General features: G+C 45.4%; 2 protein-coding genes, 1 long non-coding RNA gene and 4 other non-coding genes across 8 annotated transcripts; 6 read left to right on the top strand and 1 right to left on the bottom strand.

Moving 5' to 3' along the window:
• The first annotated feature begins 106 nt into the window (after window positions 1–106).
• rps7 (ribosomal protein S7) lies at window positions 107–5,186 on the top strand. Its single transcript, XM_052052280.1, has 7 exons — window positions 107–225; window positions 796–881; window positions 1,735–1,806; window positions 2,467–2,610; window positions 3,168–3,232; window positions 4,508–4,658; window positions 5,073–5,186. The coding sequence occupies exons 2-7, from the start codon at window positions 807–809 to the stop codon at window positions 5,148–5,150; spliced, it is 585 nt and encodes a 194-aa protein (XP_051908240.1). The 5' UTR covers window positions 107–225; window positions 796–806; the 3' UTR covers window positions 5,151–5,186.
• Window positions 2,169–2,387, top strand: LOC127592734 (small nucleolar RNA SNORA73 family). Its single transcript, XR_007960200.1, has one exon. It is a non-coding gene; the product is annotated as a small nucleolar RNA SNORA73 family (small nucleolar RNA).
• On the top strand, window positions 2,705–2,923 carry LOC127592735 (small nucleolar RNA SNORA73 family). Its single transcript, XR_007960202.1, has one exon. It is a non-coding gene; the product is annotated as a small nucleolar RNA SNORA73 family (small nucleolar RNA).
• LOC127592736 (small nucleolar RNA SNORA73 family) lies at window positions 3,297–3,515 on the top strand. Its single transcript, XR_007960203.1, has one exon. It is a non-coding gene; the product is annotated as a small nucleolar RNA SNORA73 family (small nucleolar RNA).
• On the top strand, window positions 4,703–4,921 carry LOC127592737 (small nucleolar RNA SNORA73 family). The gene has a single exon (XR_007960204.1). It is a non-coding gene; the product is annotated as a small nucleolar RNA SNORA73 family (small nucleolar RNA).
• A 1,051-nt stretch (window positions 5,187–6,237) lies between the features above and the next one.
• On the top strand, window positions 6,238–15,260 carry cnksr3 (cnksr family member 3). The gene is made up of 13 exons (XM_052052270.1): window positions 6,238–6,419; window positions 9,507–9,670; window positions 9,933–10,135; window positions 11,449–11,536; window positions 12,222–12,263; window positions 12,829–12,948; window positions 13,033–13,092; window positions 13,305–13,373; window positions 13,454–13,603; window positions 13,693–13,808; window positions 13,909–14,090; window positions 14,322–14,396; window positions 14,579–15,260. Exons 1-13 carry the CDS (start codon window positions 6,368–6,370, stop codon window positions 14,908–14,910), a joined length of 1,653 nt encoding a protein of 550 aa, XP_051908230.1. The 5' UTR covers window positions 6,238–6,367; the 3' UTR covers window positions 14,911–15,260.
• LOC127591968 (uncharacterized) lies at window positions 9,479–12,333 on the bottom strand. Of its 2 annotated transcripts, none has more exons than XR_007960039.1 (2): window positions 12,197–12,333; window positions 9,479–10,123 (listed from the first exon to the last, which is right to left on the bottom strand). It is a non-coding gene; the product is annotated as an uncharacterized LOC127591968 (long non-coding RNA). The 2 variants fall into 2 exon arrangements; XR_007960038.1 differs by having other exon boundaries at window positions 9,479–10,153; window positions 12,197–12,307.
• Window positions 15,261–15,583: the final 323 nt, after the last annotated feature.

Genomic DNA, 15,583 nt, shown 5'->3' with positions numbered 1-15,583 from the left:
TTTAAATATTATTCTTAATTATTGTAAACGAAAAGCCCAAAATACGCGAAAATAGAAAAATTCAAATTCTCGAAATAAGCCATTTGTTTCCGGGTGAATACAAATTCTCGCGATAACCCGATGACGAGATCCAATCTACTCTCGCGACAATTTCCCTTGCCTCTGCTGTGCATTAATACAATTCTCGCGATGTTCCGGTCTCTTCCTTGGCCGTCTTTGACTGAGGTTAGTCGTGACGATATGGCCGGATGGTCTTTATTCTTCATAATGTGGCTAAATAAGCATGATCCGACATGTCTTTGTAGCGTAAACTTTTTTTTACATATGTGATGGCTTAGATTGAGTAGTATGTGATGGCGGATGGCATTTTTAAACGACACAACAAAGCGTGGTGGAGTAGCTCGAGTGAATGCTAGTTGCATTGGGGCTTGGAGCAGGCCGTGCGTGTGTTCAATTTAAACAGCAATTTTAAGTCCGTACCGCGTATAAAGGACAGTACTGTTAATTCAGCGAGTCGCGTTTTGATGTGAAGAATTTGTAGTTGATAGTCCTGGCAATGGCAACAGTGTGTGCTTCGGTTTGGCTGTCTGCTCGTCAAGGCAGTCGCTTAGCTTATTGGCTAACTGGCTCGTTTACTAATGTATACTGTGCAATTTTCAAAGACTTGCCTATAAAATTGCTTAGCCAAGTACATACTTTAGGCTTTGCTCACCAGTCTGTTGTTTGTAGTGGTAACTAGCTCGATGTGTTGTGTTGTGTTGAAGTCTAAATCAAACGTGATTTATTTGGTTGCAGAGACAACGGCCATGTTCAGCACGAGTGCAAAAATTGTGAAGCCAAATGGCGAAAAGCCAGACGAGTTTGAGTCGGGGATATCCCAGGTAAGTGGTAGGTATGTGTGTAAAATTTTTAAGCTTGTAATGCACATGAGACCAACGTAAACGAGACGTATTTGAAACTGGTGAAAATGGATCAGTGTAAGGCAAAAGTGATGATCAAAGTTTTTTTTAGGTGTGACCTTTTTGATGAATCGGTTTGTAACTTTGTAAACTTTAAGCCTGTTTTCAAAAGCCGTGTATCATTGGGAAGCTTGCAAAACACCAATGTGTTGGTTGAAATGAACTTAAGTCAAAGTAATTGTTTTACTTTATTATGGTCAAGCATGAAAACAAGTTCACACATGCAAGTCGGGTGATGTGAGGTTTTATTTGGCACTTAAATATGCATTAATTAAAACAAACTGATTTTGGAATGGGTGAACATACGACCGGTAATCGATTCATCGGATATCAGATTTGGAAGAAGCGTAGAAAAGAATATAATGATGTGAAAAACGGCTCACTCACCTTGAAGTTGTTAAAGGGGTTTGTCAATCTATAAATGTGGGTCGTTTCTGACTATTATAACACATGCGCTTGCTCTCAAATTTTCAAATTGTTTGAAATTAGAAAATTGTTCTGTCATCAGTCACGGTAAATTGAAATCCCTGAATGCGGTGAACCTTGTGAAACGGACGTTCCGGTGCCACTCAAAATGCCCCCTAATGTGTATGGCAAGACTCCACAATTTAAAATTCTGCCCCAAAAAATAATAAATTTCATTTGTGTACCTTTGCTAACTTTAAGATTATTTTTATTGGATTTATTGCAGTCTTTTTACATTGGACTGAACGGTAGCGTGAAATGTCTTTTCGTGTCATGATTTATTTATTTGTGCGCCTTGTGTCCCCCGAAGGCTCTGCTCGAGCTGGAGATGAACTCTGATCTCAAGGCTCAGCTGAGAGAACTCAACATCACTGCAGCAAAGGTGACCTCAACAATCATTTTCGAGCTCCGCGTAGAAAACATCATTTCGGAGCCGATTGAATCCGGTTCAAGTTTCTCATTCACATCAGCTGACCAATCAGTGTAGAGTGAATGCTACATCTTGAGTAAATTTAACTGGTATTTTATGGAGTTTGAATGAGGCATGTGATTGTATCATATTTGCATACAAACGGCCTAAACATCTCAACAAAATAATTGTGGATTTAGGTCGTTTGCATTTTCTATAGCCCTGATGTGGACTGGCGACAAGTTTAAATGTGCCGTCATAGCCTTGTCTGGCCAACTGTCACGTGTCTTCTTTGTCCTTCGTGTTGCTTGAAATGATGCGTGCTCGCCTCAAATCCGACGTGGACATCCAGCGAGTGTCTCTCCTGGCTCTGTCCTGGTGGCGTATGGGAGCGTAGCCTTGAGCTAAGACGTACAATCCCGTTCCACGACGTCGCACAAAAAGTTCCGTCCCCGACTTTGCGGTCGGCGAGGATGAACGTCCTGTATATTCCTACAACTTCCCAGAGTCCTTTGGGGCCGTGACTGGGGAGCCAAACCATGCAGTGCACATTCCCTGAATGACCGTTTGACAACAGGGTGTTTTGAATTTGTGACGCTGAAGTTGTTTGTCTCTTCTTGTCCTTCCGAACAGGAGATCGAGGTTTCTGGCAACAAGAAAGCCATCATCATCTTCGTTCCCGTTCCTCAGCTGAAGTCCTTCCAGAAGATTCAAGTGCGCTTGGTCAGGGAGTTGGAAAAGAAATTCAGCGGGAAGCACGTGGTCTTCATTGCGCAGGTTCGGAAATTTGATTGTACACTTCAAGTGGGGCGGGGTGTCTTTTTTTCTCTCTCGCTCTCTCTCTCTCTCTCCTTCCTTCCTTCGTCCTCACCCGACGTGGGCATCCAGCGAGTTTGTCTCCTGGCTCTGTCCTTGTGGCGTATGGGAGCGTAGCCTCGTGCCAAGACGTACATTCCCATTCCACGACGTCGCACAACAAGTTCCGTCCCCGACGTCACTGTCGGCGAGGATGAACGTCCTGCATATTCCTACAACTTCCCAGAGTCCTTTGGGGCCCTTACTGGGGAGCCAAACCATGCAGTGCACATTTGACAGAAGCCTTAGTTAGATTGTGTGTTGTTTTAAATGATAGTAAAGTGATGTTGGCATCTGAGGTGCAGTACATAATGAAATGCAAATATGAGGAATTGAAATATGGCAAAGTGGTCAGAGACACAATGAATACAAGTAAATATGAAAGAATGTGTTTAATTGAAGTGTCAAGACTGCAGATGTCAGTCCTAAAGACATGTCTGTGTACCTGACCCAACTGTGTGACTGTGCTTGACTTTCAGAGGAGAATTCTGCCTAAGCCCACCAGAAAAAGCCGCATCAAGAATAAGCAGAAGCGACCCAGGAGGTGAGTGGAAAGAATTCCTTCGTGCTGCCTGGCATCTTTTATTTATTTTTTGCACGCATTGAATCTGACGTGGACATCCAGCGAGTATCTCTCCTGGTTCTGTCCTGGTGGCGTATGGGAGCGTAGCCTCGCGCTAAGACGTACAATCCCGTTCTACGACGTCGCACAAAAAGTTCGGTCCCCGACTTTGCGGTCGGCGAGGATGAACGTCCTGTATATTCCTACAACTTCCCAGAGTCCTTTGGGGCCGTGACTGGGGAGCCAAACCATGCAGTGCACATTTTAAGCCTGAAACATGCACGTTTTTGTCTTTTAAAAATGTGACAATTGTTGTCAACCTTCTGGCAACAGTTGATTGTTGTGACTCAAAGCTATTGAGTTTTGTATGCATGTGTTTTTTTCTAATTCCAAATGGACCTGTGGCGAGAAAGCAAAGCGTCGAGTGTCGCTGAAATGCAATCGGTGATTAGGGCACCGATCATTGCCAAAATCCTCCAAATAGCCACTCTCTTCTTATTTTAGGCCATTCCTCTTTGTGGTTGTCCGCTTCTTCCATGACAATCACGCCATGTTTTTGCGGTTCTGGGGGCCGGGGTAGACTCCAGTTCAAACATGAGTTGGCACTTCAAAGTCCGTAACATGATTTATCTGTTGCGGAGCATCAGTTGATGAGAATTGCTTCATTGCACTTTGTGGAGCAAAGTTGTTGACGATCCGTTTTCGTGATGGCCGACCCAATTGTTTTTGCTCGTATCACTCGGTGTGTGGCGGCCCCCACATCCATGAACGGAGCTACGTTTTCTAAGAGGCACAACTGATTATTATTATTTTATCTGCATCATTTGTCCCCTTTTGAGGGCAGAGGGGTACGATCATCTCTGTAGTGGCTGCATGATGGGATTTCACAACGTGACTGAAACACGTTGAGCACCTGTTGAACCCTCGCCCTTCATGTCTGATTATGGCCTTAGATATTTTTTGCTAGCTTTCGTCCGGTCGGATTCTGTAGCACGTGTGCAGTTGTTGAGCAGCCGTTGCTGACGCGCCTTCATGGAACTGCGCACAGAGCATTTAGTAATCACGGCCAACTCTTGACATGAAATTCCTAACAGCTGTTGATCCCTTCTTGGGCCAATACGTTTTCAATCAGAATTGATAGTTCAAGTCGGTGTTGTCGTGTGGCTCGTGTTTTGACCTTCTGTGGCAATGGTTTTGTTTTTATTTATTTTTATTTTTACCCCTGCCATGCTAACGAGTTGGTGTGCTCTCATCTAGTCGCACACTGACTGCGGTCCATGACGCCATCTTGGAGGACTTGGTCTTCCCCAGCGAAATCGTCGGCAAGAGAATCCGCATCAAGCTGGACAGCAGCCGGCTCATCAAGGTCCACCTAGACAAGGCGCAACAGAACAACATGGAACACAAAGTACGTGCAACGCTTTGCTGCGTCCCCATTTGACCTGCTCGGATCCGACGTGGACATCCAGCGAGTGTCTCTCCTGGCTCTGTCCTGGTGGCGTATGGGAGCGTAGCCTCGCGCCAAGACGTACATTCCCATTCCACGACGTCACACAACAAGTTCCGTCCCCGACGTAACTGTCGGTGAGGATGAACGTCCTGCATATTCCTACAACTTCCCAGAGTCCTTTGGGGCCCTTACTGGGGAGCCAAACCATGCAGTGCACATTTGAAATCATAAATGCTTGTGGTACCTTAAGATTTTTCAGTTAAGATATTGCCTAGTCCATTTTCTCATAATTTGATATTATTTAGGCATGAAACTGGTAAAGCGCCATTGTGTTAATGTTGGGATGCTTATAGATGTGATCTTTGGTTTCAGGTGGAAACGTTCTCCGGCGTCTACAAGAAGCTCACAGGCAAAGAAGTGGTTTTTGAATTCCCCGAATACCAACTCTAAATGCACATGGCAAAATAAATTTGTGTTCTGTACAAATGCCTTGTGTTGTCTCTTTGCTCATCGGAAGAGGGATTTAGAGCCCCTTCTTTCCAGCTTTGCTATTCTGATTTGTTGGTTTCCATCTGCCTTCTGAAAATATCTCTGTAAAGCAGTGATTCTCAGCCAGTTTGCCATGAGAGATAATCGGGTTTACTGCTGGAAGTTGTGCAATGTCAATTATTGATGCCCACCACAAATAGTAACAGGCAAACCAAATGTTCTTTGACTAGATAACAGAAGCTTGTACAGTATCTACACTTTAGTGTATTGTTTTGCAAAGTGTTGTGCTGTGGGAAGTTTTCAGGTGTGCAATATGGCTCAATAAATACAAGGTTGGGAAACACTGCTCAAAAGGGCTGCTATCGCTTTCGCATCCCATTTAATCGTCCATTTTGTATTCAGGCCAACTCATTGCCATCACTTGTGACGGACTGTCCTTACTTTCAAATCTTGGGCGAAATTCCTATACCTCAAATCAGTTTTGATGTTAGGTTGCCAGTGATAGATAAATGTGTGCATGAATATGCACAAATAGTTTGTAGGCTTTAAAAACTTATGTCAGTCAGCACGGTATGTCGTGGTGTGTATTTTCTCAAAAGATCTGGGTTTGAATCCTCCAGATAATCCACATTTAACATTACTAGAAAAGGTAAGGAACCAAAACCTTTTCGTATTTGGATTACGGCACTTTTTCATGTTACACTAAGCAATGTGAACTGCAAACATCGTTGAATGACATCCATTAAAATGAGCTTTAATGTCGTTCGAGTTTCATTTCAAGATGGACGTCGCCGCCTTGGCAGCTCGGTGGCGCCCTTGATCAGGCTTTTTCGAAGTTGAGCTGTTCTTTGGGTTTTTTGAGAAGCCCGATGTATATCGTCGTGTATTTGTTTTTACATGTCCGCCGTCGTCGCAACGGTATGTGAATTTTCAGCGAGCCTTTTTTTAAGAGCAAGAAGAAAACTGCAAACTTATTATTTTGCCGCCTTCTGAAGTGATTGGTGGAGAGTTAAGGGGCGGGGCATCAGAAATCGGAGACCGTCGCGCACGCGCCTACGCAGGAGAAGTGCACGCCTTCTCACTCGCCAGCCTCACGCTGAACTGAAATCATCTCAACTGTCAATAATTATGACTTTGCAGCCCTCGCTTAGGACCATTTTGACTTTTTAGGTTCAGACATGGAGGCCGTGAGCGCGTGGAGTCCCCAGCAAGTTGTGGACTGGATGAAAGGTAAGAGGAGCGACCAACAAAATCATCAAGTGTGACGCGCAAATAATGCAAGAAAAAAAGTGTAAATCAAACGAACTGGTGTTTTTATCAACCGTGTTTGGATCCGAAGCTGCTGAAACATTTCGTGGCATGAAACAATAATTCGCATCCAAAATCAGAAAAAGCAAATTTTACAGTGCAGTCCCACAAATGACACGCGAGCTGTTTTGTTCTTAACGTGTAAAACGGAGCACGAGAGTTGTGTGGAAGTCAAAAATTCAAGACTAAAAATCATAATGTTCAGGATTCCAATACAAATGAATGATCAATCACCAATTAATCAATTATTAAATCCACCATCAGTTAACCGTTTTCTGGACTTGAAGCAGTCCAGATTCCCAAAATTTAGGCCTCGAAACAGTAAATATTCTCTGAAGGAGTTGTGGCTGACTGTGGCTCCTTGCGAGTGTTGTCATTTTTCATTTTTGCATTTGACCGCCCCATTCAGTCATTGGCTTTTGTGGCTCTCCTTGCCTGCACTCCAGGACATTGCAATCCCCTCATTACCAAAGTCTCCTGTTGACGTGATCACGTGACCCGGGACGAGCTCGGCATGTCTGGACTGATCGGCTTGTTGCGGCTCGCACGACAAGCGACACGCTCGCACATCACATCCGCTCGTTATTTGAAACCGGCAGGTGACAACTTGGATTTGGAGTCATCTGTTTGCCGTCCAATTTGCTGCCACGCTGCGCCCACCTGGGGCGACATCCGCCGTCCTTTCCACTCGCGCAGTTCCCACGAGAAGGATGCTATCGTAACTTCCACTGGAAGGAGTCCAAATCCTAACAGAAACTCTGCGGTTTGGACTCGCATAGGAAGGAGGAGCCGTACTGGCTTGTTTGTTCAATGGGAGGAGAAACTGGAAAATACATGACCATTAGCAGAGAGAGAGCAACACAAACAACAGAAGCTAGCATCCACAAATATGTTATGTATGTAGGAGCATGTATGTGCATATTTAACTGTATGTCTCTGTGTATTTTGGGGTAAACCCCATGTCGTCATTTGCGGGACCCTTGTTCGCATCTTTTTCATACCAATTATAATGAGCATTAACTAGTCCTAGATTTACACGATTCATAGTCCTTAATGAATAGTAGGGGGTCTACTCCAGTGTATTGCACAGGGAAGCAGTTTCTGCTCTGCCGTAAGGCTGTTATTTTGGTCGTTTTTTGCGGAGGAAAAAGAATATATGCCATTCAGTATCGTTACATTAGCTTGTGTTCCTTAAATCCCGATTACGCTCCGATTCGTGAGCCAGCCTGTGACACCTGACATTGTTTGCTCACGTTCAGGGATGCCGACGTCAAGACAAACTTGTGCGATTGTTTGATTTGTTTGAAAGACAACATTGTAAATTCTCTGTGCTTCAAATTCAGTTTGACAATAAACTTGCGTGCTGCACAGACAATTGCACTTCCTGCTTGCGAAGATGAATGCCGCCCTCAAGGAAAAAGGAGAGAGGAAATTCCTCTTGAATGTGGTTTGTTATTGTTGTTGTTTGGTATACACTGCAGGAAGTCGGTCAGGAATGGTAAGCGAATGCAGGTTATGACTAACCCATGAGTGTGCACATTTGTGTGTGTGTCTGCGAGTGCCCGTTTACGTTGAACGAGATGTTGTTGATCTTCGCTCAATGATTAACTGGCGCGGCGAAGAGCTTCTGCTCTTTGCTTACGTGCCTGAGCGGGTACTTTGTTGTTGTCTTTCTGTTCTATTAATCGTCCTGCTAAAGGAACGTGAATGAATGATGACCCTGCAAAACTAAGTCTGAGATGTCTTTTGAAATACATAACACTGATGTTTGAAGAGATTTGCTCAACTGTGTGGTACTCGGTTGTAAGAATTAGAGCTTGGGATGGGCGAGTACCAATGAAAAGGATTTTAAGGAATCGGGGATCGCGGAGGCAGCCCATACCAGCTGCCGATACTTGCGCATTGGGCAAAAAGTGAAAGCGCTCACTCCTCGCAGGGCTAAATGACACCTCTCTGTTTTTGGTTTTACACAAAATGTTTTAGGAGCAACCAACAATGACAATCCCTTCATATTGGTATAACAACGTGATATGCATAAATTGAAGTTTTTCTTCAAAGACATCATCGATAAACAAAAGATGTTGCCAAGTTGTGGTCGGCTTCAAGTCATCTTTCAACGGGAGCAAAGTTTGTTGTTAGCTATGATGCACCAGTTGTTGTTCTTGGGGTCAGAGTTGCGCCGGGCCCAACCGCAGAAGTACGCCATCAGCACTTTGTTTGGTGGGAATGTTTCTCGTTAGCCCTCCCGCTGAGTGAATGAGTGTCGGCCATCTGTTGTCGTCCAAGCGGGAGAGCGTCCGGCCGTCCTATAACCACCTCGCAGCTGCCATTTGCTGCCCACCCAAGCCACCTTTGTTTGTTTGTTCTACTTTCGGTGCAACTCACACAAACTTTGAACTTGGTTCAGTTCCGAAAAGAGCTTAGCCATTTTCTTGATTCAATTCCATTTGTTTCGTGTTTGTTTACCCAAACAACATGGCGATAAGCAGAAAAGAGCTAGTTCACAAAAGCACAGTCGGCATTCTAGCGATTTTTCAAATGCGTAAATAGCAACTTGAATTCCCGCGACGAACCAGGCAACATTTTCCAATTCGCATGCCTGTGAAAAGAAAGAAGCCTTGTGGAAGGCGACTAAGGCACTGATGAGCTTCAGTGTGGGTTGAGCAGTTATTATCTACTGCTGCCTTGTTTGTCAGGGGTTAAAGTTGAGGGTTGGAGATGCGGTGGCGCCACAGCACCAGGCGAAGCCTCCCTGAAGGTTACGTCAGGTCACTTGGATTCAAAAGGGATCACTTTTGACTTTTGGTCCCCACGAGGAACATTTTCACCCCTTTGTGTGTTTTGCTATGTAGGTCAATGGATGGAAGAATTGAATGATGGGTGGACAGACAACTAGATGTTTTCTTATTCCCGTGACACAAATCAAATTGTCACCATAATCGTGGCTTCATAATCACCTACAAAAATATCAACTGTTTGTAATTTATTTATTTTATTTTTGTCATTGAGGTCTGGACGACAGCCTGCAGCAGTACCTCCCGGCCTTCAGGTGGCAGCAGGTGGATGGCGAGAAGCTTTTGAAGATGACACACCAGGAACTGAGTGCGCTGGGCGTGCTCAGGGTGGGCCATCAGGAGCTCATGATGGAGGCTGTCGACCTGCTCTGTGCGTTGGTACGCCATCGTCGTGGTTGACTGGAAGGCAAATGTTTTCTTACAGATAGAAAAAACCCCCCACCCAAATCTCTTTTACATCACAAGAAATATTCCACTCGATAGAAAAGGACTCTCTGAAAGTACCCGGTAATGATCCGATTCGAATAGCACTATAGACGATAGCAAAAACTGACATGCGCTGACTACTTGGCAGCAGTTTTCCATCTTCTTCCATCCAAAATGAGTCTTTTGTGCTGCTCGTTGCTTTCCCTGGGAGAAGAACAACGGCGTGGAGTCGGACAAACTGAAAACGCTGGTGGGCAGGATGAGGCTGGCCTACCGCGACCTGAGCGGCGCCGTGTCGCAGCGTCGGAAGAACCCCGCCTATCACAGCAGCGGCGCCCACCGGCCCTCCAATGACTTCCTTACTGCCGTGGTGGAGCTCATCGCCGCCGCCAAGAGTCTGCTGGCCTGGATTGACAGGTGTGTGATGATGACCCGCTCCCCCCACGCCCCAAAAGCCTCAATCATATATCATTTTCCTCCATATTGAACATTCAAAAGTGGTACACTCATGCTAGCAATGTAGCAGCCGTGGCTAACAACGGCTTATGTTTATGTTTCATGCGCACTCATGTTGGTGAGGGGCGTGGCTTTGATCACCTGCAACTTCTTAAAAGACACTTTGAAAAGGATTCCTTGGCGCCTGGTCTCACTTTGTGGCTCGTCCACTTCTCCAGACAAGAATCAAAGCATTCTTGCTTCAAGCTATTCATTTGTTATTACCGGCTGAAGTTGACGGTTTCATATCATTCGAATCTCATTTTATGCAATGACGCTTACAAATATCGGCTTACAGATGATGCGCCAAAGACTCTCTGTAACGACCCAGGCTAAACTTAACTCTTCCCCAGCATGCAAGAGATGTGTCACTTCGGCATGTCACCTTGACACCGGCTACTCCAGCCTACTACTTTCTTATTTTCAAAGTGTTTTGGCAGATCTTGTGATGTCTCATGTCTCGCTTGGAATAGGATGCAGAGAAATAAAAAATAAAAAAACATTGAAAAATCAACACAGGAACCCTGATTCGCGCATCAAACCCCACAACCGTGATGCAAATGTGCTAACTGCTAGCCAATGTGCTCTACGAGCCAAACAAACACTTGGATTACTCTCATTGAATTCCCAACAATTCTAGTAGGACTTATGTTTCCCCACCCTCATGATTGTCACTCAAATTTTACGCTTTGAGACGTACCAGCTCATTATACGCACGCAGACACACGCCTGCGCCTCCTTCGTGTTAGGCCTGTACGAGCCTGAAGAACATTCCCCACGTTTGACACGTGTCACTGCCATCACGGTTGCTTGTTTTCTCTTCTTTACATTCGTGTGAGACCTCTCTCGCTAACAGATGACAAAAACATGTAGGGCACGAATTGACAAACAAGCGACTGGTCGCTAGCCAACGTCGGGGCACGGGCAACCACCGTACGTGAACCATATCATACGTTTCAGGAACCTAGCAAGTGCAATGGCATACAAGTGATGACATCATCAGCCGTCTTCATCCTCTTATGCTAATACTTCACAAGCAATAGTTAGTTCAAAGAAATCACAGCAGGATTAGAGGGAACAACTGTGCTTTTGTTCTTCGTGGTCTAATGTGTCAGAGTAGGGAGAAGAATGCTGGATTTTTTTTCCGGATATCTCATTATTCATCGCAGTTGCAGTGTTCTGTGAAGCACTTTGTGTTATTGTTGTTGTTGTTCTTTTGTTATTGTTGTTTCCAGGACTCCCCCGACGAGCGCCACTGACTTCACATCCACAAAAAGTACCATCGTTCAACTGTGTCTGGAGCTCACCTCTACCGTCCAAAAGGTCAGCCAGACAATTAGTCCCACCCCTCTTGACACACTTCCTGTTGTTATCATCCGGCCTTCCTCTTCACTTTGCGTTTATTTGTTGACGTGATGAATAAATACTAGATCAGTAGCAGCAAAATTCCAATATTCACACAGACACTCACACCTACACTCGTGTTAATAACAACCAACTATGCACATAGTAAAAGTAGAAAAAAAAACAAAGATCAGGATTCATTCTTCAATTCAGCGGACAGTGCGCTACTCCTCTTGCTGTGTGCACTTTGGCCACCGGACGGCAATATAATCAATCATACAAACAGACGAAGAAGCAAGACCCACTAAGCTGCAAAATGATTGATCGCTGCGTGTGTTGCTGCACTGTTGGTGTTCACATATGTGTTCCATCAAGTGTTGTAGCAGCGCCCATAGATGCTAGTTTTATTAGCCTGTTTATGGTGTTTCACCTTATATGATAGCATTAAGCTACCATACGTGATAAAGTAATGTGGTTGCTTTAAATATACATGTCAGCCACTTTGTTGTTTTTTTTTTTGCTTCGTTTGCCAGACTTGAATTATTTCCAAGCTTGTTTTCTTAGCCTCACAAAGTTCACATAAGACGGTTTAATCTTATTGTTCGTCAAAGTACTACCAAAAAAGCTGCCCACACTCACTTTGGTTTATGTTTTGCCCTCACAGGATTTCACCGTTTATGAGATGGAAGAGAAAAGCCTAGAAGTGGTCAGTCGTTTTCTTTTTCTACACACACGCGCACCCACACATACACCCAAGCACACAAGGACATTCATGCACACACACTTCCTTTTCCTGTCCCGTGTTGTGTGCTGCTGTTTATTCAGCTCAGGATCGTCGACTTCCTGTCTTAGATGGGGCTTCCTGTTGGACAGCCTTTTGTTCACTGCATCCCCAGTGTTGCTTGTCTTTTCCTCTCCAAACCTTCAATAAATAAATAAATAAAAAGCCTGCTACAAACAGCAATGCTTTTAACATCAAGAATTTTGAGCGCTACTTGTCATGGTGGTTTGCTGAAATACTGAGCTGGATATAGCGAGATAGCTTTTGTGTGAAGTCCACATGCAAGAGAGGGAAATATCCTCAAAATGGGCCCAGTTATCAATACTCGCTTTAGTCGTGCTATGTTCGCCTTGTAGGACTCCTCACCAAATTCAAGTTACAAATAAGGGAGGACTTCACCCTCAAGTGTTTCCTGCTTATTTTGGTATTTCCTGTGTCAGTTGCCGTTTTCCTGCGCTAAGGTGCTCCCATGTATGTATGGGTGTTTCAGTCTCAAGCTCTCAACAGCCTCTGTGAGAAGATGGCCCAGGTGACCTCCGACTCGTCTAAGAATGACCAGTCGTGTGTGGAAGAAGTTAACATCTCCAACATCAAGCCGGGAGAAGGCCTGGTGAGCACCGGTGGAATTTGGTGGCCTCTAGTGGCCATTTTTTAGATTGCGTGCAACATTCACCGGGTGTGTGATGCCTCGTAGGGAATCTACATCAAGTCCACCTACGACGGCCTCCACATCGTCACCGGAACCACTGAGAACGTGAGTCAAATTCTTGTCAGGACGTTTTTATTGTCATGACATTTGACAATAAAGTTGCATTCAATTCAATTCAATGGCCGTTTTTTAATGCACCCCAATAAAATTCCGATTTTTTAAAACAAAAAACAACAAGACACATCCCACTAGTCTTTGTTCAAAAAGAAAATCATTGTTTCAATTATCATCCTATGCATGTCTGTTTGCAACTTTAGTCCCCAGCAGACAAGACCAAGAGGATCCACGCTGGCGACGAGGTGATCGGAGTGAACGAGCAGACAGTGGTGAGTGAGGGCGACCACAGGGGTCCCCCACCGGAAGGGCCGCGCCCCCTCACCGCCTCTCTGCTCTGTGATTGGTCTAGGTGGGCTGGCAGCTCAAGCACCTGGTGGCCAAGTTGAGGGCGGAGTCTGGCAACGTGCTTCTGGTGGTGAAGAAGAGGCCGTCGGGAACCACCGGTGCTTTTTCTCCCGCACCGCTCAAAAACGTGTGCTGGAGGCCCCCCCTTGTTCAGGTGAGCCCTGATGTGATGTCATAGTGTGATGTCACAGTGTCTGCACACATACTACTGCTTACTGACCTGTTTCTACTGCAACATTGCAGACATCCTCGGGCCTTCCCAGGTGGCATCATCCTTCGGAAACCACCACCGGTGGCGGCAAGTCTCCCATCTTGGATCTGTACATCCCCCCTCCACCCGGTGCCTCGTACTCGCCTGTGTCAGTGGAACACTTTCAGCTTGCAGCTTCCTCCTCTGCTGACCTTCACCCATAATGCATTTTCTTCTTGGTCTTCTTGACGCATCTTGGTCACACTCAGTGAGGTCATCCCAAGCGCCGAGGCACAGCCGTGGTCTCCTACCTCATGTCTGGATGTTGACGTGTGCGGCGCCACCAGAACCGCCATCAACAACGCTCTTCAAGACCAGCTGCCCAGCTTGGTCCCGCTGCCGGTTCCGGTCCCGGTCCCGGTCCGACTCCGACAGCGCCACAGTGCACGCGGTAAAAGCACGCGCGAGAAATATTTAACTTGAACAAACAGTCAAATATGAAATACACAATTCCTGTACTAAAAAAAGTTAAATACAACTGAGCAGTACTTAAGAAATGTACTGCACAGTCCAACTCTCCGATTCCTTAATCACGAGATGGGGAGCTTTATTGGACTTTTTGAGACCTATCTAGGTCTACTACAAGATGACTGACTAATGCTTGTTGTCTATGCGGGTGCAGGTAAACCTCGACCCGTGTCCATGCCTGCCGAGGTCCTCTCAGGCGTGTCTCAGCGCGGCGCTCCAGGATGGAAAGGTAGATCAAGATAAAGTTGTGTGAGGCTACACATGACTCTAGATGAAAAAAATTCGGATTTGAACCCACAACTTCTGATCTGTAAAGCAGATTTGTTATCTAGTACGCCACTGCGCCGCCTGACTCAAATCAAAGCATGGATTTTTTAAAAACGAATTCTGAGCTTTGACTTGGTGGTACAGGACCCAGCCGTCTTCAGCGTTACCTGAGCAACGAAGGCATCGGCAGCATCACAGAGGAGGCGGAGCATAAAGTGGAGGAAGAACATTGCTTCCCGGTGCCGTACCGCCGGCACCCATCCGTCCGTGGCGTGGACCACATCCGGGGCAGCCGCTGCTTTATCAGCACTGACCTGCACACCAGCACCACCATCCCTTACCAGGAAGTGGCGCCCAAGAAGGAGGCCCCCGCGAAGGCCAGCACCAGCACCGCCGTCGCTTCTTCACCCTCCGGCAAACAGTCGACGTCAGTGCTCGCAGGCTGGCTGGCTCGCCTCAGGCTCCTCAGCCACTGACAAACTGACAGGTTTTGATTGACAATTCAAACAGCTAAGTGGTTTGCAAAGCGCACGTGGGCCTCACAGCCTGCAGCCTTCAAGTCATTTTAATCGCTTTTGAATTGCGACATTGACCCCCCGACCCCTCAAGTTAACGGTTGCACCACTTGGCCAACAGTTGACGTGTTCGTCGTCTGAAATTGTTCGTGTTTTTGAAAATGTGCAATAACTCACAATACACTGGTGCATTACTCATTTATTTCATCGTGTTTAACGTTGATGTCACAGCAGCATCTTAGTACATTTCTGCTTTGCGGCTCCTTCAACATGTGGAAGGTATTATAAATAAAGCCAACTCAACATGTAAAGATTATCTTTATTTTAATGCACGTTCATTGCAAATAACACGAAGGGTAATTGAAAATTATTTCCAATGTTCAAAGTGGAAAATTATGTCTTAAGGCTTCTGATAAGAGTAACTTGGTATTCAATCTACAGTATATGACATTGACAGAAATGACAAAATATTCATGTAAAGGACAAAAGACGTTGTATTTTTTAATTTCCCTTTCAGCAGAATCTTTTATTTTGAAGGCGTGCCGATAAGGACAATGGCCAATTTTGCTACTTATTGCGACGGCAATATATTTGGACACGGAAAACGAAGATTGACAATTTCAACGGTTTAAAG

This window comes from Hippocampus zosterae, chromosome 19, assembly GCF_025434085.1.
Source record: "Hippocampus zosterae strain Florida chromosome 19, ASM2543408v3, whole genome shotgun sequence".
In the NCBI taxonomy this organism is placed as follows: Eukaryota; Metazoa; Chordata; class Actinopteri; order Syngnathiformes; family Syngnathidae; genus Hippocampus; species Hippocampus zosterae.
The sequence above is the reverse complement of the archived record's forward strand: the minus strand, read 5'-3'. Positions and strand labels throughout refer to the sequence as shown.